General features: G+C 40.7%; 2 protein-coding genes across 4 annotated transcripts in view; one reads left to right on the forward strand and one right to left on the reverse strand.

The window, feature by feature from the left end:
• The window catches only part of MORN5 (MORN repeat containing 5), a 34,689-nt gene extending 27,918 nt beyond the window's left edge, over nt 1-6,771 (reverse strand). For both annotated transcript variants that reach the window (XM_008056798.1, XM_008056797.1), the window contains exons 1-2: nt 6,666-6,771; nt 378-525 (exon numbers count right to left, since the gene is read on the reverse strand). In XM_008056798.1, coding sequence (XP_008054989.1) covers nt 378-525; nt 6,666-6,712 — 195 coding nt within the window. In that variant the 5' untranslated portion in view covers nt 6,713-6,771. The remainder of the gene's footprint in view (nt 1-377; nt 526-6,665) is intronic.
• A 94-nt stretch (nt 6,772-6,865) lies between these two features.
• On the forward strand, nt 6,866-21,300 carry NDUFA8 (NADH:ubiquinone oxidoreductase subunit A8). Of its 2 annotated transcripts, none has more exons than XM_008056800.1 (4): nt 6,866-7,060; nt 13,041-13,204; nt 16,466-16,631; nt 20,974-21,298. In XM_008056800.1, the coding sequence occupies exons 1-4, from the start codon at nt 7,010-7,012 to the stop codon at nt 21,109-21,111; spliced, it is 519 nt and encodes a 172-aa protein (XP_008054991.1). In that variant the 5' UTR covers nt 6,866-7,009; the 3' UTR covers nt 21,112-21,298. The 2 variants fall into 2 exon arrangements, with proteins under 2 accessions (XP_008054991.1, XP_008054990.1); XM_008056799.1 differs by lacking the exon at nt 6,866-7,060 and adding an exon at nt 10,127-10,212 and having other exon boundaries at nt 20,974-21,300.
• The last annotated feature ends 817 nt before the right edge of the window (nt 21,301-22,117 follow it).

Consider the following 22,117-nt stretch of genomic DNA (forward strand, 5'->3'; position numbering starts at 1 on the left):
TTCTGAGCTCTAGAACCGTGAAATAACAAATTTGTATTGATTTAAAACACTGAATTTGTGATAATTTGTTACAGCAGTGATAGGTAACTAATACAACTACTGCCTCCAGTTAATAGATGAGGAACTTGAGTCTCAGAGAGGTAAAATCATGGACCCAAGATCAGGCAGTAAGTGGCATAACAGATGCACATTCATCAAGTCCTCTCCAGGGGCCCTTCTAGATACAAAGGAGAAGATTCCAGAGCTCTGGGAGATCAATAAATGGGGATAAGAGGGAATGGAAGGAGGTGGGTATCAAACAGGGAGGGCAGGACGCTCCCAGTAGTGGGGGCTATTTCTGCCCAAGAATCTCTCCTCTGCATCCCCCAGCTGATCACCTTTACCACCAATCCCTTTTCCCAAATAGCGTCGTATCGGCTCCCACTGGGGAAGTATAGCGTTCCTTCACCATGAAACATGCCGTCCTTCATTTCCCCAACGTATCTTGTTTCAGTAGGAAGGATGTATTTGGCATTGCCCTCCATCCTGTAAGGACACAGAGAAACTTCTGAGTCCTGTTTGACATCTGCAGGCTCAGAGCTGGCATGCAAGAGAGGAGGGAAGTGGGGAAGGAGAAAATCTTATCCTGATCACCCTCAGTGATTTCAGACGTTATTGTCCCAGCAATATCCTGTTCAAAAGCACCATTTTTGGTTGGGCATGGTGGCACTTGCCTGTAATTCCAGCACTTTGGGAGGCAGAGGATAATTGATTGCCTGAGCCCAGGGGTTCGAGACCAGCCTGGGCAACTTGGCAAGACCTCGTTTCTACAGTAGACAAGTGGGAAAAAAAATTAACCTGGTGTGGTGGCCTGTAGTTCCAGCTACTTGGAAGGCCAAGGCAAAAGGATTACCTATGCCCAGAAGGTCAAGGTTATGATAGCTGTGAGCATGCCACTGCACTCCATCCTGGGCAACAGAGTGAGACTAAAAAAAAAAAAAAGGGTTTTTTTTTGTTTCCCTCAAAAAATGGGAAGGGGAGGGGCAAATAGAGTTTGGTCTGTTCATCCTGCCTCTCACCTAGAGGCTGCCATGGAGTTCACACTGCCCCCTTTGTGGGCCCAGAGGGGTAGGGATGTGCCCAAAGCCTCTACAGTGAAGTAGAAATTCGGACCCAGGTTTTCTGGCAATTGGTTCTATCTTTCCATCCTCCCAAACTAGCTCGCCCCTGCCTATTATATCACAACTAGAATATTTGAAAAAATATGAAATTTAGAGACAGGAGATAAGGGTTTGAATCTTACTTCACTATTTGCTGTATGTATCATTTTGGAATCTTTCCCAAACCTCTCTGTTTGTCTCCCTCCCTCCCTCCCTCCCTCCCTTCCTTCCTTCCTTCCTTCCTTCCTTCCTTCCTTCCTTCCTTCCTTCCTTCTTTCCTCCCTCCCTCCCTTCCTCTCTTCCTTCCTGTAGTTATAGAGTACCTTACTATGTGCCAGGTCCTGTGCTGAGAGTCTGGTCTTCTGAATATAACATAGGTACAACAGTGATCAAGGCAGATGCAGTCCCTGTCCTCAGGAGGCTCACAGTCTAGTGCAGGACATGATCAAGCAATTACACAATGTGTGGTAGGTGCCGTGCAGGAGGAAGGCAAGCCCACACAGGAGCGCAGGGCAGGACTACCAGCTCGTCCAGCTGGCCAGTTTCTTCACGGATGAGATGGCTGAGATTAACCCAATAATGTATCACAATTTTCCTAGTAAAGGGCCTGATACATAGTGAGTGCTTAAGAAATACGTTTTTATTCATTCCTTTATTTCTTCTTCATTCTTCTGCTCTAGCTGAAGGCACCTCTCCTAACTCTGAGCTTCTTTAGGCTTTTGCTAGTACCACTGGTGGGATGTGTAGTACTTTTTGTCCTGTACTGTAATTGTATATCTCGTCTCCTGGATTTAAGGAAAACTTCTTTATAGGAAGACCTTGGTATCCTCAGCTTCTAAAACTACACTCTGTTTTTAAATAGATCTCCATAAACATCTCCTGAATAAGGAATGAAGGAAACAGGCCAGTGGAATGGGTGGCAAGAGGTACTGGTGGGTCGCAGGCCCCAAGCAGGGGAGTGCTGTGGTTAAGGCACAACTTCTTCTTCTTCTTCTTAGTCTCAGTCTGTTGCCCAGGCTGGAGTGCAGTGGGCATGCTCACAGCCACCACAGCCTCGACCTGCTGAACTCAGGTGATCCTTCTGCCTCAGCCTTCCAAGTAGCTGGAACTGCAGGCACATGCCACCATGACTGGCTAATTTTTTTATTTATTGTAGAGACAAGGTCTTGCCGATTTGCCCAGGCTGCAGACCGAGAATCCAGGCTGGCTCCACCTCTCTATGCCCATGTGACCTTGGGCGAGCTCCTTTACCTCTCTAAGCCTGGGTTTCTCATGTGTAAAGTGGGGATAATGACAATACCAACATTGCTGAGATAACAGAATGAGATAACGAATGTGAAACTATAGCAGAACACCATGTAGAGTAAGGGTTTGAAACTATTTTGCTTTTACTCTACTGCAAAAAATGAGGGAGTGAGAGCTCCTCTTCTCCCCTCTACTCTTTGCTTCAGATCATAGCTATCATTTCTAAGCACTGTCTCCATATTAAAGTGCCACACCCTTCTCTGAGATCAGACCCCACCCTTTTTCTTACTGCAAACTGGACAACACTGTTCAGACCTCCTGCAGACATCTCCAACTCACTCAAAACAGAACTAATCCTCCTTTCCTCTGAAGCAGCACCCCCTCAGAGTTCTCCTTTTTCATGAGTGGTATCAGAAACCTCTGGTTCAAAGCCTGGAACTGGGCACTGGGCTGTGGCTGTAAGCAGTCTCTGTATGGGATTGTAGCCAATCAGCTGCCAACTCCTGGCAATGAAATCCCTACCTATCTCCTAGATTTTTCCCTTTCCTGCAGCCCCACAGCCTCTGCTTTGGCCCAGGATCCTGCTGCCTCTTACCAGCATAATTGCAGTGAGTCCTGATCCAGTCTCCCCATCTCCGCTTTACCTTCCTTTCTCCCTCTCTTTCTCTCTCCCTCCCTCCTTCTCCCTTTCCCTCCTTCCCTTTCATTTTTAAAAATTTCACTTAAAGTGAAAAGCCTTCATTATAAATTCAAAGCAAGTTAAAAAAAGAGCCACTTTATAGTGAAAACTTCAATCCATAATAAGGATATGATTACCATATTTCAAATATCTATCATTCATTCACTCTTATTAATTCATTCAGACAACATTCACTGAGTGCCCATCACACATATGTACTACGAAGAGAGAACTATATCGACAAAAATAGGTTGGATTTTCTAATGCTCGGCCCTACCAAGGATCTCTCAGTGGCTCCTCCACCTCCAGAATTGTGCATGGTATTGAGATCTCTCTTTGCCAGAGCACAAACCGCCTGTCCAACTTCCCTTTCCATGGCTCCTCTAGACACACCTTACCCACCAGCCAAACGGAACTGCCTGTTCTTCCCCATACAAGTCCACCGGGGCATTGGTCATGCTGTTCCCTCGGCCTGGAAACATTCTTCACCTTGTATCAACACCTACCTAAATCCTACCCAAACTTCAGGGTCCATTTTAAGTACTATCTCCTCTATGATGCCTTCAAGATCTGCTCCAACTGGTAGGTCCTCTGTAGAGGCTCCCCATCAAGGCTGTATTATAGAAAGCATGTGGGCTTTAGAGTGATAGGCTTGAGTTTTAATCCCTGCTCTGCCAAATGCTAAATAGGTAGTTTGGGGCAAGTTACATAATTATTCTGAGCTTTACTTTTCCCATGATGATATCTATCTCGTAGTGTCTCATAATTTTCCTGTGAGGAGAGGAAGATGCGGGCAAAGCCATCTGCAAGCACAGTGGTTGCTACATAAATGTTACAGGTCTCCCTTCCTTCCCTGTGCTTGTAGGTTTCTTCTGGCATTTACCTTGTGGTGCTTTGCAGTGGTATTATCTAGAACTCAATTGTGCACCTATTCCAGAGAAACCGTGATCTTGAAGTTAGATAGATTCTACTTTATCTTTTTTTTAAAATATATTCACACATAGTACAGGGAAGTCAAATCTCTTTTAAGGTTTTTTAAAACGCTATATTGAAGTATAATTGACATACAATCAGCTACACGTTTAAAGTGTACAATTTAATACATTTTAACATATACCTGGAAACCATCATCACATTCAAGATAATTAACATAACTATTCCTCCCAAGATTTCCTGCTTGCCCCTATGTAATCCTTTCTGCTTGTCCTTTCCCACAATTCTCATCTCCAGGCAACCACTGATCTGCTGTCACCATGGATTAATTTGCATTTTCTAGAATTTTATATAAATGGAATCATACAGTATTTACTCCTTTTTTGGTCTGGCTGTTTTTGCTCAACATTTTTTTGAGATTCATTCAGGTTGTGTTGTGTGCACACCAATAGTTTACTCCTTTGTATTGCTGAGTAGTATTCCAATGAATGTATATATACAATTTGTTTATTTATTCATAGGTTGTTACAAATAAAGCTGCTATGAGCACTCATATATGTGTCTTTGTATAAATGTATACTTTCATTTCTGGGATAAATACCTAGGTGTAGTATGACTGTTTAAGTTTTTAAGAAACTGCCAAACTTTTCCAAATCAGTTGTACCATTTTATATGTCTACCAGTAGTAGAGTTTACATAAACTTTTTAAATCAAATGTTAAATATCAACTACCTATTGTACCTACTCTATTTATTTAAACTCTAAAATGAAAATATCTCAAATTTTAAAGAAATCTATTGCATATCTACCACAGTAAATAACATCTATATATGCTACATTATGTATTCCTTGGAATACTTCTGCTGGATGTGAATTATTTTCCCATTTTACAGATGATGAAACTGGCTTGGGTGATTAATTAAGTGTACAACTAGAAAGTGGTAGGCTTGAGCCCAGGCCTGTCTCATGCTGAAACTTTTTCCCTCTACTATGCTGTCTCTCTCATAACATGCTGAAATTCAAGAGGGCACAAATACAACTCCAGTTAACTTGCTAAAAAACAAAATCAATACAGAATACAAGGCCAAATTGTGAAAAGAAGTACAAGCAAAATAACTGCTGACTCCTTGCTAGTTATGGGAAGCTGGGAAGCCCTATTCAGGTCTCAGAATCCCTATTGTGGTTACAGTAGTACTGAAAAACCTCAAGTAAAAAAGATCCCTAGGAACAAAAGTATGGAAATGGTTCAGGCAATGAAAATGCACAGAAGGCCAAAGGCAAATAGTTGAACACCTTCTCTCTTTGACCCTGTCTGTACATTTCTCTCTCTCTCTCACAGCCTATTGAAAATGAGTTTAGGTTCTCAAATTTTTTGTGCCTAAAATGCCAAATACTCCATTTCTATATGCCAAAACTCTTCCACCTTCATTGTAGCAGGGTCTTGTGGAAAGAAGGAATATAGAAACAGGCTTGGGTTAAAGTTCTGACTTCATGACTTCTTAGCTGTGTATTCGTAACAGTGGGCAAGTCATTTTGCTCCTCTCAACTTCTATTCCATTGTTTGCAAGATCAATCTGAACTACCTCACAGAGTTGTGAGAGGAAGTACACACCAAGCACCTCTGTCATCTGCTGAGTTGGACAAGTGTCTCGACCCCTCTAAGTGTCACTTTTCTTATGTCTAAAGTGGAGATAACATCTCCCTTGCAAGATGATATAAGGATTACTGATAACATCTCATATATACTATCACTTTATTTAGGCATCTATCTCCTCTCCCTGGCCAGACCACTGATCCCTCTTCCTGTGAACTCAAAAAGCCCTGGAATTCCACCAATCTGTAAATACAGGGTACAGATTCCACCAAAATGTTGACCTCTATCTCTTCTCTATCTCCACATCTCCAAGGTAGGAGTACTTCACAGTCCCCTCAACTAGCACTTGTGTGGCAATCCACTTCACCTTACTCAGTTTCAGTTTCCCCAGCTACAAAACAGAATCCACCTTGGTTGGCAAAGAAGAGTGGCCACCTCTGTGTTTCCTCTGCTTCTCTCTATCACAGCATTTACCACACTGAATTACAGTTGTCTGTGTTACCTCCTACATTTGAATGAAACCTCTGAGGGCAGGGATTGTGACCAAAGTCAACTCCAGGGCCTGGTACTTGGTAGAGCGGTAACAATGTTGAACTTAATAGCTTTTAACTACTAGTCTAATACTAGCTTTTAACTACTACAGTGATTTATGTATTTAATCCTCTATTATAATCTCTAGATTGGGAACTCCTTGAGGAAAGAGACCATGTGGATTCAGACTAGCCACAATCCCTCTTCCTCAGTCTCCATCTTTGTCTTCATAGCGTTTACCACTATCTGTAGTTGTATTCTCATTTATTTGTTCATTGGCAATACACCTCAAATTAGATTATAAAGTGCATGAGAGCAAGGATCTTGACATTTTCAATATTCTTATCCCCATACCTAAAACTAGCAGCTAGCACACAAAGTATATAGAATGAATGAGTCTCAGCTCTTGGGCTTATGTGTCCTTGAGCAAGTTACTTGGACAAATTTGTGAAAGTGCCTGGCACAAAGTCTGTCGCAGAGGCAAAACGACAGCTATCTTTTCCCAGTCACATTCAAGACGTAGTGAACCAAATGAAGCCCCTACCTCCCATTTACATATTCCCCGATATATTCGCTCCCGGTGTACTCCATGACTCCTATGTCCAGTTTCCAGCCGTTGGGATTCGGAATCTCAGTGTACACGTCATCACCATGACAACCAGGAGGGCTAGGCGGAGCCGACTCGAAGCCCCGCCCTACGGACGCTACAGAACTTCCTGGCATTGCGCACGCTCCCTCGCTCGCGGTTGGGCAAAATAGTGCGCCTGCGTGCCGCCGCTGCGCATGCGCAGGCGCTGTGTGGCCCTCTTCGCCGGTCGAAAGGGGAGGTCAAGGAGACGGGGGAGACGCGGTTGAGGGCGCCTCGTCAGGGTCGGGGCTGCAGCCGTCATGCCGGGGATAGTGGAGCTGCCCACCCTAGAGGAGCTGAAAGTGCAGGAGGTGAGGCTCGTCCGGAGGACAGGCAAGCAGGGCATAGGGCTGCAGCTTCCCGGGCCTGGGCCCAGCCCTGCTTCGCCTCGGGGGACCCTGGGCCGCGGGTTCCCCTTTCCCTGCGGTCCAGCACATACACAGGCCGAATCCCGGACGTCCCCTCCACAGCTTTGGGAGTCTCTCTTACCCCATCCTGTTGCTTCCTGTAGTGGCTCTAAAACCCTTTCCCCTCCCCCCACACAGCGACCTTCCCCTTGCGTGAATAATAGTGGTACTTTTTTATTAAGCACGAACCAGGGTCACTTTACCTAGTTTATGTCGCTTAATCCTCAAACCTCCCTGCGAAGTGAGTACAGCCCTAGGTACTCACAGTTGAGGAGTAGACTGTCACCTTAAGGTGATATCCTCGGTGGTTCAGAGTGCATTAGAGTGGAGGGAAAATGAGAGGATGCTGGAGAATTTGTTCACAGCCATGGGAAGGTGTTTGGTAACAGAACACATTTAAAGCATTCATTTATCCAGGAGATATCATTTGAATAATTACTGTGTGCACAAGTACTGGAAGAGGTCTACTCCCTGCTCTCATGGAGTTTATAATCTAGTAGGGGACAGACACAGAGGCGAAGTAGTTTGTGCTATGAGAAGTGAAGACAAGAAGACATGTACTACTAATTATAGCTAAAACGATCAAGCCTTTTCTAAACCAGGCAGGGTGCTTAATTACATGCACGAATTCCTCCCAGCAACACTATAAGGTAGGATATATAGAATTGGTTTTCTATGTTACAGGTAACGAAATAGTCCCTGAGAGTAGAAGCAATTTGTCCAAGGTCACGTAGCTAGTAAGAGTGGTAGAGCTGGAACGTGAGGCCAGGTCTGATTTAAAAACCCATGCCAACTGGGCTCGGTGGCTCAGCCTGTAATCCCGCGCCTTGGGAGGCTGAGGTGAGTGGATTGCCTGAGCCCGCGGGTTCGAGGCCCGCCTGGGCAACTTGGTGAGACCTCATCTCTACAATAAATCAACAGTTAGCCGGGCATGGTAGCGCGCGCCTGTATTTCCGGCTACTTGGAAGGCTGAGGCGGAAGGATCGCTGGAGCCCAGCAGGTTGAGGCTGTGGTGGCCAGGAGCGGCCACTGCACTCCAGTCTGGGCGACAGAGTAAGACTCCAACTAAAAAAAATAAAATAAAAAAATGAAAACCCATGCCTATCAACTATCATCTTATGGGCAAAGCTGAAAAGAGTGAGAAGGCTTAGCAGAAACTTTTGTGTTTAGGGAGCCAAGTGCTATTTGATGTTACCTTATTATTGGGAAGCAGCAGCTGCTGAGCCTGGAGAGGCGTCTTGGGCTGCAATAGAACTTGGAAGCAGTTTGGGTTTCAGCCGTAAGTGAGTTGGTGGGAAGAGGCAGCCAAGGTGTAAGCCAGAGGAGTGTCATAGCAGAGCTGGACAGTAGAAAGAACAGGCTATATTAAGGGAAAGGGAGGACAGACCTAAAAATTATGTGCTAGAAATTATATACCAGGCACTATGTTAAGTGTTTTTCCTGCCTTGCTTCATTGAATCTTATATGACCATGGGAATGGCAACTTATTTTCTTCAGATGAAGAAAGTGATATTTACTACGAGGTGGGAGATGGGATGCTGCCATGGAACCAGGCAGTCTTTTGTTTCTTGCCCTACCATGTAGCTGGGTTAATCTTGAGTTGCAGTATTTTTTTTGTTGAAATTTTAATTTGGTTCAATAAAGTTCTTAGGTTCCACTTATTGTATGTGTGCTATATCTGGAATAAATTTGCCTTTTGGGTTTACAATTGAATTGAGAAACTGATAATTACATAAATAACTAAAATACAGGACAAAAGTATGATTAAATGCTATGAAAGAGGGACAGACATAGTTTAAGAAAAGAGCAGGACTTGAAATTGAAACCAAATTCTAGGCCTTGTTTTGTTGCTTTTAGCATTTGCAGACAGTTAATTTATTTGTAAAATTGAGGTGATTCCAGCTGTAAAATTATCTGAGGCTATAAAGGGAATAGAGAAAGCACTTCTTGGGCATAATGTAAGACATGGCTAAATGGCATTTGGAAAATGCACTTGTGGGCAGAGATGGAGAGAAGAGTCTCTAAGTGAGGGTAGGAGCTGAGCAAAGATAAGGAAATGGGAAAATGCAGCAGGCCCAAAAGGGTCTGGCAACAGTGAGTTCAGTTTTGAGAGAACAGCAAATGGCCCCTTTTTGAAGAGTTATGGGTGAGAAGCATGGAAAGTTAGTGCGAGTCCAGAAGGCTTTAAATACCCAATAAGAAATTTAGGCTTTATTCTACTTTTAAGGCTGAAGCCCTTGAGGGTTCAGTTGCTAATTTATTTTAATAGCAGAGTAAAATAAGAATCGTTTTCTAGGGCGATCACTATAGCAGCTCTGTGAAGGATGGATTGAAGAGAGGAAAAGAAAAGCAGGGGGATTAGTCTCAGTGGCTGTTAAAATGGTTGAGGAAGATGTTAATGACCCTAGCTAATTTATAGTTAATTTATAGTTGTTAGACAAAGCAAAGGACAAGAATATCTAGAATTGACTTAACAGTGAATTCCTTATTGGAGTCAGGAAGTTTGAGGAAAGTCAGATTTGCAGCCTGACTATAGGACTGGGGAAACTTGAAGGAGGAGCAGGTTTGGGAGCAAGTTTAACACATTTTGGGCGTCATTGACTTAGGTGTTATGACATAGTCTCATTGAAAAAAGTAGTTAGAGCTTTGGGCTGGAAACTTCTTGGACCTATGAAAAATAATAATTAATATTTACAATGTACATTCTATGCACAAGTCACTGTTCTTATTATTTTAATTTGTATTAACTCATTGAATCCTCAAAGCAGTTTTGTAAAATAAGTACTAGTCTTCATTTTACATAAATTAAGGGAAATACAAGGCATGGTATAAATTAAGTACAATAAAAAGAGGTACAGACATAGTGTAAGGAAGCACGAACAAAATTAGAAGGTTGATTGGCTGTAGATTGTGACTTTCTCTGTCTCACTTTCCACACCTGCAGACTCTAACCCTGATGTGCGGTGAGGCTGTTGTGAGAATAAATGAGGAAGGATGTTGAAATTCTGTGTTCTTTGAGACAAAGAGAGCTGAATGAATTTGAGAGGGTATTCATGGTAAGCAGCTGTGAAAAGATGTTGTTTCTGTTGGGACTAATCAGTCTTAGTAAAGAAGCAGGTGAGGGGATATGGTGACATCTCAAGTTCCTTGCCACCTCAATGATGGTGATGTAAAGGGAAAAAGTTTGATTGGAGGTTATAATCTCTGTGTTCCAGTTCTGGGGTTGCCACTGACCCACTGTGTTATCTTGAGCATCTCTCTCTTTTTCATCAGTTAGGAAATAGATTCAATGAGTAGTTCTCATCTGTTATTTCCATGTGATAGGAATAGTGTTTTACATGCTCAACAACACAGGATATAATTTCATTTTATTAAGACCTCCATATTTGTAGGGAAGTAAAACAAATAATGCTGCAAGCTTTTTGGGACATGATAGCCATGAGCACTTAAAGAATTAAATCAGCCATTTAAAGATATTTTAAGGCATTTGACAGGGAAATAAAATATAGCTACTTCATTTTTTAATATATTAAGCTTTAAAAAAAGTTTGGATGGTGATTTTTTAAATTCTCCCAGCTATTTACAGGTAATAAAGCTAGTAAATGTATACCACACAATTGATTTAAATAAATAATTTTATTTTCAGAAACGAATACAAAAACTTTGCAGAGTTTTAACATAAATTTATTAGAATCATCATGGCAGACCTCACTTCCATCATAACTTTACCTTTGCTTTGATAATTATAACAGTTGTAACATTAGTAGACATAGTCATAAGCTTATTCTCCTCTTTCTATAGTGTGTAGATGAGTTGTGTGGATGAATTACTCTCTTCATCTTTCCTTGCCTTTTATCTCATTAATAACCTGGCTGTGTTAAGTATATAAAAAATAAAATCATGGGCTATTCTTTCATAAAAGTCTTTAATTTTGCAATCCAAATCCATTATTGTATTAAAGCATGATACACTATGACAAACTAGATTTTATTCTAGATATACATACAGTAGGTCAGCTTTAGAAAATCTGTTAATATTTTATGTTATGTTTATAGATTAATTTAAAAAGAATCCAAAAAATTTCAGTCTTTCCTGGTGGAGAATAGAGCAATAGTAAAGCAAAGCCAAGTAGAGTTAGAAAGAAACTTACTTAAAAAGGAATAATCAAACAACTTACATCCCAGATACCAACAGCAAATATATCAAACTGTGCTTTAAAGTTTAGAAAAAGGCAAGGTTACCAAATGTCATCGCTTTTCATTTGTATTGTCCTAGAGGGTTTGTTCAGAGCAGTAAGATAGGAAAAGAGAATAGGAAGAAAAAAGGTATAAATAACAGAAGGAAAGGGAACCCTTTTATTTGTAAATAGTAGTTTTTCCACTAATTCTCTTGAATTTGGAATTAGAACTAACAAGAGTTCAGTAAGATGGCTACAGAAAATATACAGTGTATAGACAAGCAGTAAACAGTTTGAAAAGCTAATAGAAAAAAATACTCTATTTAGATAGTATAAAAATCCTAAAATACTGAGTAATAAATAATAAATGTGCAAAGTCTCTGTGGTAGAAAACTAATTTTAACTGAAGGACAAAAATGACAAGAATGAATAAATGGAGAGAAATACTGTGTTCTGGATGAGGAGGTGTAATTCATGTATTCTTAGATCTTGTAACTGTTGTATCACCATTGCCTGACATAGAATTGGGCACTCAACTGCTACTTGTGCTAGACATTATTTTGGTTGCTTGCTTGGTGTACCGTAGTAAACATTACATTTAATTACCATAGCTTAATTTAGGAAGAAATGATATTTTCACAGTACTGGATCTCTGTTGAAAACAAAATCCCTGCCCTCTTAAAGCTTATATTCTAACAGTTGCACATAGACTACATGAGTGACCACTGATGCTGGCTAGCTTACACAAGATACTTAGGGAAAGTCTCTCTGAGGACATACAATTTGAGGAGAGATTCAGTATTATAAAAGTGGCCATTGCCCCCAATTTAATATATAATTAAATTTAATGCAATTTGAATGTGAATTATTGGTGTTCATCTGAAAGAATAACTGAGACAATTTTGAAAAGGAAGAATAAGGAGGATGGTTCTTCCAGATTAAAAAAATGTTTTCTTAAGTTACAGTAATTACAATCTTGTGGTATTGGTATAAGAAAAGGTAGTATAGAAAAAGAGACCAGTAGGACCCTTGCTGTTGCAGCTATCAGATAGGCCCTGGACTGTTTGCAGTTCTTCTTGAGTTTGCTGTAAGTATACTATGTTTTTTAAGAAAATGAACTGAAGTGTGAATGGAGGAGACTGGCAGGCTTAGTTATAGAGATGGCAACCTTGGATATGCTCTAAGTTATAATTTTTATAAATTTGCAGATTTAGTACTTTATTATTAGTGATAACCGGCTGGACTAGATGCTCCTTCTGATCCCTTCCAGTCTCCTGTCTTCTATAATTCCTAGTTCTCTGGGAGTTTCATATGTCCTTATCCTATTAATTTTATTTCTGGAGCAGAAACTCAGCAAAGCTCCCCAGAGTTGGTTCCCCCTCATATCTCAGAAGCTCCATTCTCCTTCACAGCTTCCATTCTCTCTACCATAAATATGTAAAGATTCTATCAGAGCTTCCATTTCTTCAGCTCTAAAATGGGGATAGTAACATCAACTTAATGAGATTATTGTAAAGGTAAAGAAAATATGTATGGGAAAGAACTCTGTGATCTCTAAAGCACTATAGACTGTAAAGAATTATTATGACAGCCCCAGGTCTGTAGTTTTCTTGGTAAAGTCAGAACAGTGCCACCTTTGTGTTGTTTTGACCAGCATGAGGTAAAGTTGAGAGAGTGATATTCTTTCTCCTGTCTTTTTTTCCTCAGGTGAAAGTCAGTTCTGCTGTGCTTAAAGCAGCAGCCCATCATTATGGAGCTCAATGTGATAAACCCAACAAGGAGTTTATGCTCTGCCGCTGGGAGGAGAAAGATCCAAGGCGGTGTTTAGAGGAAGGCAAGCTGGTTAACAAGTGTGCTTTGGAGTTCTTTAGGTAAAAATCTTTTGGTATCAGTGTCTGTCTGGTTGAAACATCAAGGTATTCTTAAATGAATAAGTGAATGTCCAGCTAATTAGGTGGAAGGATAATTTTAGTAGGAAGTGCATAGGCTTTGAAGTCAGATAGACCAAGGTAAACACTCAATAAGTGATAGTTATTTTTGGTTTTGTTTTTATTATCTGGAAAGTTCTTTAATCTCCATGAATATTAGTTTCCAAATTGTCAAATAAAACCTATTTTATACAGTATTACTGTGAAAAATGTGAAAAGGCATGTAAAAAAAATCTGCACTGCTTGTTAGCAGGCATTCACTAAGTTGTTACTACAGAAGACAATTATGATGGAAAGAAAAGTGTGTTCAGAGTCAGGTTTTAGGTAGGCCACTGTGCTTGATACTTAAGTAAAAAAATCTAAATTGTGTAATTGTAGAAAAATGTTTTAACAACCAGATTAGTCAGAACTCTATTAAAAGGGATAGAAACTCAACTCAAAGGGAATTAATTGGCTCTTGTAACTGTGAAGTTCAGAAATAGGCCTGACATCAAGCAGGAGTGGATTCAGTGTCTTAAATAATTTCACAATTACTTGATGTCTTTTTGCCTCTCCTCTTCTCCCCAGAACTAAGTCCCTTAGTTCTCCTTTGTTGACCTTATTTTCAAAGAGAGTCCCCTTGCTGCAGCAAAAATGGCCACTGGCTACTTCAAGCTGCTAGTTTACTTGCTTAGCAAACCTAGACAAAGAGTGTCATTTCTCCAGAAGTGAGCAGAGGTTGCTGGTCTGAGTCTGATTGTCCTGGCTGGCTGATTCTGTATACATATCATTGAATTATTTCTGCTCCAAGAGATAAAATGCTCTGATTGGTTAGATCTCAAATATGGAATATACTTAGCTTCATCCAAACCACATTGCTGAGAGATGGGGAACAGTTGTTCCCCACAGGAACATTAGAAGAATGTTACAAAATAATAGGGAATGACTGCTGGGTAGGCAGAAACCACAGATGTCCACTACAGTGATAATAGAGGAAAAAAATCAAATACCTTAGCACCATTACTTCTTTCTTTCTTGCTTGCTTCTGCTGTCTTTGTCCCCAAGGAAAGATATTTTTGTGGTTATAATCTTAGTGTATATACATTAAAAATTTTTTTTTCACTTGAAACTATTGAGAAGATTCAAGTTGCTATATAGTCTTCATGATCCATTTTAAATGGATTTGTAATATTCTATCCATAGATAAATCAACCATAATATACCTGACTACTTTCTGTTACCGAACATCATTATAGATTTAAGTTTTTAATTGTTTTGGATAAATCTGTAGTGACTACTTTTGCGTATAGATCTTTTTGACCTTTTAATTAATTCTTTGACATACATTTTCTAGCAGTGAGATTATCCTATAAAAGGCTTTAAACATTGTTTTTAGCTCTTGAACTTTATTGGTTTTTTTTTTAAGTTATCAGTTTATACTGTCCTCAGCACTGTATCCTGGTATGCATATTATTTAAATATTTGGTAGGTGCAAAATGGTATTTTATTATGCTTGAATTTGCATTGATGTGATTGCTAGCAAGGTTGAATGTGTGTGTTTATTTTAAAAGTGTTTCTTGTCTTTTTTTTTTTTTTTGAGTTGGAGTCTCACTCTGTCACCCAGGCTGGAGTGCAGTGGCACTCTCACAGCCACCACAGCCTCTACCTGTTGGCCTTAGGCGATCCTTCCACCTCAGCCTTCCAAGTCGCTGGAACTACAGACGCATGCCACCACGCCCAGCTAATTTTTTGTGATTTATTGTAGAGACAAGGTCTCACCAAGTTGCCCAGGCTGGTCTCAAACCCTCGGGCTCAGGCAATCCTCTTGCCTCGTAAAGTGCTAGGATTACAGGCTGAGCCACCGCGCCCGGCCAAATGTTTTTATTTTCTAAGGGAGCTTTGGCAAAGCATTTTTTCCATGGCTCAGAGGTAGTATGTTTTAAATGGGAATGTTTGGATTTCACAAATTCCCAGCTGCTTTCATGAGAGGAATTTCTCATTGCTGAAGTTGCTGGTTATAGGCATTAGTAGATATTACCTGTCAGGTGTGAGTAACAGGGTCCGAAATAGGAATCTGTGGTACTAGAGTGGTTGTTTGCAGCACTTCTGCTACAGCATTTTGGAGGAATACAAAACTCCCATTGGAAATGGTAGCTTTCTACGAGAATGATCTCAGATAGAGGTCAGGTGGGTGCAGGTTATGCTTAGACTACCTGGAAGGGGTTAGGGCTAGGGTTAGGGGAATTGAGTGGCTGTCAGGCAGGAATGAAAAACAGATTTTGTACTATGTACTTCCTTAGACCATCTCTGAGATTCTTTCTTCCTGAGACATGTTACACTAAGACTCATATGTTGAGGCCATAGCTAGATTTCTGGAGCACAGCAAGTAAGCACTTCATAATTATTATTCCATTGGGGGAATGAGTACTCTGAATTTCTTCCACTGTCTCAAATATGGCTTTTATATAAAATGATGGTATTTTATTCTTGCTTGAATTTGCATTCTAGCAGAGTCAAATGATAAGGGAAATTTTGCAAAATAACTAAAACTTATCCCTTTTATACACAAAAGTTATGTTTTCTCCAGCTATTTTTGATGGCCACAAAATGAATTATATTCCTACCCTACTTCTTAACAGAGAGCATTAAATATAGCTTTGTTCTTGATAACAAGGATTACTAATCTATTTTTGTTTTATGCATTGATAGAATAAAGACCTGGAGCTTTTGAGGAATGGAGGGCAGTTTGCCTTTCTACTGAATGATCACAGAATCTTTTGCTTGTTAGTTTGTACATTTGCTTTTTATAATTCTGTCTCCTCCTTTGCCATTGTTTGTCACCTCTGCTTCATGTTAGCATGCCCATCTCTGATTATGCCTCCTTTTCTTATAATTTTGCTAAGCTGATACTCTTTAAAATTGGATCTAAAGAAAAGAATAAATAGGCCCCAAGTAAGGAGTGCCCTTTTGAGAAAAATACATGTGCCTTAGGCTATACTGGTTTTTTGCTACATAAAAAAATTAAGTTTTTTACCTCAGAAATCTTTTTTGTTTACTTACTGGTTCTCAACTTGAGGATTTTGAAGTTGTCTTGTGAAGTGGGAGTATTTACTCCCATACCTTGCTAAAAGCAAGGCTATGTATTTGAGATCTGTACCTATGTTTTCCCCTTTTTTCTGTTTTTTGTTTTGCAAAGAGCTGCCCTTACCTGTCCCTCTTTTCCAGGCAGATAAAGCGTCACTGTGCGGAGCCTTTTACAGAATATTGGACTTGCATTGATTATTCCAACTTGCAGTTATTTCGTCACTGTCGCAAACAGCAGGCAAAGTTTGACGAGTGTGTGCTGGACAAACTGGGCTGGGTGCGGCCTGACCTGGGAGAACTGTCGAAGGTAAAAAAAGTTCCTGCTGGAGGTCTCACTCTCTGACTCAGGGGTGGGACAAAGACAGGAGGTGGTCAGAAAAGGGTCTCTGTGAATACAGATATGATATGAGCACTTATCAGATTTACCAGATTAATTAGACAGTGATTATACACAATTCAGAAGGGAGTTTTTAAAATAGAGCTATTCCTTTAAATAGATCTTCTAGCATGTGCAGATTTGTTTTTAATTAATTAGCTAATTGACGAACAGAAGGGAGTAGGTGGATAAACAAAGGGTTAGTGAAACACTGTCATTTGAAAACATCATTGAGATTATTGTGAGGTTCATTGGGGAAATAGGATCGGGATTATGCCACCTTTTTTTGGGAACATCCCTAAGATTTAAGAAGTACATGCCTGTGGTTTTGGAAGTATGTTTTCTTGGCTGGGTGCAGTGACTCATACCTGTAATCCCAGACCAAGGTGGGAGGATTGCTTGAGCCCAGTAGTTCAAGACCAGTCTGGACAACATAGTGAGACCTCATCTCTACAAAAAATAAAAAAATCAGCTGGTGGCATGCAACTGTAGTCCCAGCTACTCGGGAGGCTGAGGTGGAAGGATTGCCTGAGCCCAGGAGTGCCACTACACTCCAGCCTGGGTGAACAGAGTAAAACCCTAGCTCAAAAAAAAAAAAGAGGTGTGTTTTCCTTCTCTTCTGTATTTCCTATGTATTGTGACACCATCATCTATTGAAACATCAGAGCTAGAAACCTGATGTTATTCTTAACTCCCTACTCATTTTTGCTCTGTATAGCCATCAATTCCTATAGATTAGCATCTCCTGGAATACATTAATCCTGTCACTGTTCTACTGCTGTTACCTTATTCTTGGACAGTAGTTCTTAACCTGGGCTACATGAATTTCTGGGAGGGGAGGTAAGGTGGATCAGCTTGAACTTTAAAAGACAATGCATCCTCTGAAGATTTTAGAGACTCCCTGTTTCTTGCAAGGTAAAGCATCCTCTACATATCTTGTCATTCAGGAGCTTTATGATCTGACCCATCCTTGTTTCTTCAGCCTCAGTACCCTCCATTCCCTCTGGAGCAGCAGATAGCAAAGAATGGAGGGAAAAAAACTCTTGGTTTGAATGGAGGCAGAGAGTAGATTTGAATCTTCATTCCACTACTTAGTTGCTATGGGATTTTGAACAAATTTTTTCTGTCCTATTGCATCTACAAAATGGGGTCAAGAATAATTCCTGTTTTTCTGGGATAATTACATTAGAAAACCTCTATGAATTCCCAGTATAGTGTCTAGGCACATACGTCCACAATTAATGTTAGGTCCCTTCTTTTTTGTGTATAGCATCTGTGAATAGTTGGGTCATAAGCTTGTGTAATGACTTACACATTTTTTTTTTGTATCTGGCATGATTATCTTTACTTCAGAGATCTTTTGATGCACTGAACATATTATTTTAAATAGCCAATAATTCTAAATTGGAAAGCTATGGAATTTATACATGTAACAAATAAAACTACCTTTTCTCATTTCTGACTTTTGTGAAAGGAGAATGAATAAGTCATGCTATTAAAGTATATTTGTTCCTGAATCTTCGTATGTAAAAAAAAAATCCCTATAAAATAAAAAAAGTATCGGGCCAGTCACAGTGGTTCATGCCTATAATCCCAGTACTTTGGGAGGTCGAGGTTAGAGGATTGCTTGATCCCAGGAGTTCAAGACCAGCCTGGGCAACACAGCGAGATCTCCTCTACAAAAAATTAGCTGGGCCTGGTAGTGCACTCCTGTAGTCCCAGCTACTTAGGAGGCTGAGGCAGGAGGATTGCTTGAGCCCAGAAGGTTGAGGCTGCAATAAGCTGTGATTATTCCACTGCATTCCAGCCTAGGTGACAAAGAAATACAAAAGAAAATATTTCTTTCTGACTTTTTACTTTTTATTTATTTTATTTTATTGTTGGTTTTTTCTTTTCGAGTCAGAGTCTCACTCTGTCGCCCAGGCTAGAGTGCAGTGGCATGCTCACGACCACCACAGCCCCAACCTGCTGGGCTCAGGCAATCCTTCCTCCTCAGCCTTCCAAGTAGTTGTAACTTCAGGCTAAGTTTTTGATTTATTGTGGAGACGAGGTCTCGCCATGTTGCCCAGGCTGATCTTGAACCCCTGGGCTCAGGTAATCCTCTCGCCTCTACCTTCCAAAGTGCTAGGATTACAGGCATGAGCCACCGTGTCTGGTGTTTCTGACTTTTTAAGGCAGAATTACTCTCTCTCATTCATTTCATCATCCTGATAATACTGAAAATAACTTTGGAGTACTTACTATGTATAGTACTTACATATAGTACTCTATCCCAATAACCCTGTGAGCTACTAATAACCTCTTTTACAGATGGGAAATTGATGGGTAAGTAGGCTTCCCAAAGTTACTTATCTAGTACTTAGTTTAACCACATGCATCTGCACCTTTCCTTTTTGGTGCTGGTGCAGAAGGGGGAATTGCTTTTTTGTTCTTTCTTCAATAAGTTGTCCTTAAGTTCTGTATTACTTGAAGTTTCAGAACCATTTTTCTAGATTAATTTCATAAATATTTTTTAATTCCTTAAAGGAGTTTCAAATACCAGCAGGAGGCATTTGGAATTACTCTGTCAAGCAATACAGAACCACCAGTGATCTCTAATTATAGCAGGGAGATGGTTTAAAAGCAAACAAAAAATCATTCTGAACTTGAAGATGTGGGTTGCAGCTCCAGTTCTGACATTACTGTGTATCTTTATTTTAGGCAAGTCAACCTCCTTGGTCTTCATTCGTGAACTAGAAATAATAATGCCTCATAGGGTGGTAATAATAATAATAGTGTGATTGTATACCTGAAAGCTATGTTCACAATAAATGGTTTCTGAATTTATACATCTAGGAAGATTAATCTGGTCTTTTTTTTTTTGAGTCGAGATCTCATTCTGTCACTTAGGCTGGAGTGCAGTGGCACAATCAGGGCTCACTGCAGCCTCAACCTTCTGGGCTCGGCAGTCTTCCTGTCTTGGCCTCCTAAGTAGCTGGGACTACAGTAGCTGGGACTACAGTGCACTACCACACCTGGCTAATTTTTTGCTGTGATGATGCGGTCTCACTTTGTTGCTCAGGCTGATCTTGAACTCCTGGGGTCAAGTGATCCTATGCCTCAGCCTCCCGAAGTGTTGGGATTATAGGCATGAGCCGTTGTCCCCAGCCAATCTGGTAATATTATATGGGGTGATTTAAAGTTCAGACTAGTAGAGTAACAATCAGAGGATTGTTGATAACTGTGGCCTTATGTCTTCCCAGTTATCTAGGCCTATTCTTTATCTTTAAAATGAGAAGAGTTTCTACTGGCTTTCCAGTTGTGATTTCTGTGACCATCAGGGGATAGTGTGAGTGTAAATACATTTTCTCTCTGTTGCAGTTGAGTTCTTTACCTCTTGCCTGGCCTTTTGCCTCAGCTCCCCAATTCTGTTCTCGCCTCTCTCCAGTTAAACACCTTCCAGCCTATCAATGTGATTTAGTCACTTCCCTGCTTTAGTGGCACCTGTTGTCAGGTTAAAATTCAAACACCTCTGCACATCATTCAACACCCTCTGTCATTTAGTCCTTCCCACCGGTGTGTAGCATGGTATTGGAAAGCACAGGTTTTGAAGCAGGCAGATCTGGCCTATTGTACTAGTTCTTCCACTATTAGCTAGGTGGCTTCAGTGAACCCCTACACGATGACCTCATAGGCATGTGAAGATAGAATAATGTGCTCAACATCATTTCTAACAATAAGTGCTTGGTCAGGTGCTTCATCTCCCTCCATTCTTCATGTACCCTTTGCTTTAGCCATTCTAAAGACATGCCTGTCTGTCTTCATATGTACTGTTTACTTAGAATGTCTTTTCCTCCCTCATCTTTCTGGCTGACTCCTGCTCAGATTTCAAGATTAAGTTAAATGTTACCTCTTCACAAATATCCAAGCCTTCAGATGAATGAAATGTGCAGTCCTTACTCCCATTTGTGTCTCCATTATGGTAATTAGGTAATATAGTAATTAGGAGTCTTGGTATTCTTGTCTATTTCCCTCACTCTAGACTGTGATCCCCTTGAAGACAGTGTTTATCTTGTTCCCTTCTATATCCCTAGCTTCTTTCATATGGAATGACATACAGTAGGCTTTCTTAAGTGTTTAAGTATTAAATGAATGTGAATGTGATTTGCTGGGGTTTTAAGTTGGGGAACAGTTGGGGGCAGCAGAATGGAAACAATGGGAGGCGTGTTTATGGCCACTAACTACTCCAGCCAAACTTTCAACTTTGCTTTTTTCCTCTCTCCACCCTTCCCAGGTCACCAAAGTGAAAACAGATCGACCCTTACCGGAGAATCCCTATCACTCAAGAGCAAGACCGGAACCCAACCCTGAAATTGAGGGAGATCTGAAGCCTGCCAAACATGGCAGTCGCTTTTTTTTCTGGACCACATAAGGATGGGTCCATGGCCCACCCTCAGTCACGCGCCCAGACAACGACTGATGAAAATGCCCATGCAGTTTGCATCGACTGATAGTGTGTACTTTCCAGGATCACAAACATTAACAAAAAAGTTAATTTATGTGACTTGGCAGTTATTCCATACCATTTCCTGTCCATTAAAAATTTTAAAGGAAACGGTTATATTTGATTACGTTTTATGTGACCTTTTGGCCTACATATTCTTCTTGCTTTGCTTTAAGTAGGCACTCACTGTTGTGACCAGGGAGCCACATTAAATCAGGGAGAAATGACTATAAAGGAAAGATTTTTGTTACCTGAGGCAGCTGCTCTGGATATGTTTGTGTTCACACATTTTGAAGTCTCAACTCTCTTTTCTCCCATCCTACATCTCAGGCAAATAGATTTCCCTAAAGGTCATACAAGGGGAACCTTCAGGATAGAAGTGAAGAAACATGTGAGCCTGTGACTCAGGGAATGGGAGGAGCTCCTGGCTGTGTCTTCTGCAGTCTTGTTCAAAGTTTCTTAAAGGACCGAACTTCCACCACTTCCCCTTGATATGCCATCCTTGAGCATTAGAACCCAGATGTTTTTCCTGATAGACAAGGGAGGTGGAGGCTGAATTCCCAGCTCCAAAGCCAGGAAGTCTGGAGCTCTGAGTGTCAATTCCAACCTTGGGTGTGTTTCTTAACCTCTTGTGAGAGGTTTAATTTGAGGACAGACTAAAGGGCACATGCTTATCTACCTCCCCGGCAGGTTAAGGCCACAAGTGTTTATAAAGCTCTTTGGTTCAAAGCACTATTATATCTTTTCCCCCCTTTCATTCAATTCCTTTTTCACTACTAGGCTATTTCCTTTACATTTGACTGAGTACCTTTATACCTTCTCGGTTTTATTTTTATTTTTTTGAGTTGGAGTCTCATTCTGTTGCCCAGACTGGAGTGCAGTGGCATGCTCCCAGCCACCGCAGCCTCAACATGCTGGGCTCCGGCAATCCTTC

The sequence above is a fragment of the Carlito syrichta genome, unplaced genomic scaffold, assembly GCF_000164805.1.
Source record: "Carlito syrichta isolate Samal-C Ts95f unplaced genomic scaffold, Tarsius_syrichta-2.0.1 Scaffold302529, whole genome shotgun sequence".
Lineage (NCBI taxonomy): Eukaryota > Metazoa > Chordata > Mammalia > Primates > Tarsiidae > Carlito > Carlito syrichta.

What these genes read in the sequence shown, in the direction of transcription:
- NDUFA8 (XM_008056799.1), top strand. Translation starts at nt 10,141, where the DNA reads ATGAGGAAGGATGTTGAAATTCTGTGTTCTTTGAGACAAAGAGAGCTG. An exon ending in AATTTGAGAGGGTATTCATG is followed by an intron (nt 10,213 to 13,040) that starts GTAAGCAGCTGT and finishes TTTTTTCCTCAG; the next exon opens with GTGAAAGTCAGTTCTGCTGT. An exon ending in ACCTGGGAGAACTGTCGAAG is followed by an intron (nt 16,632 to 20,973) that starts GTAAAAAAAGTT and finishes CACCCTTCCCAG; the next exon opens with GTCACCAAAGTGAAAACAGA.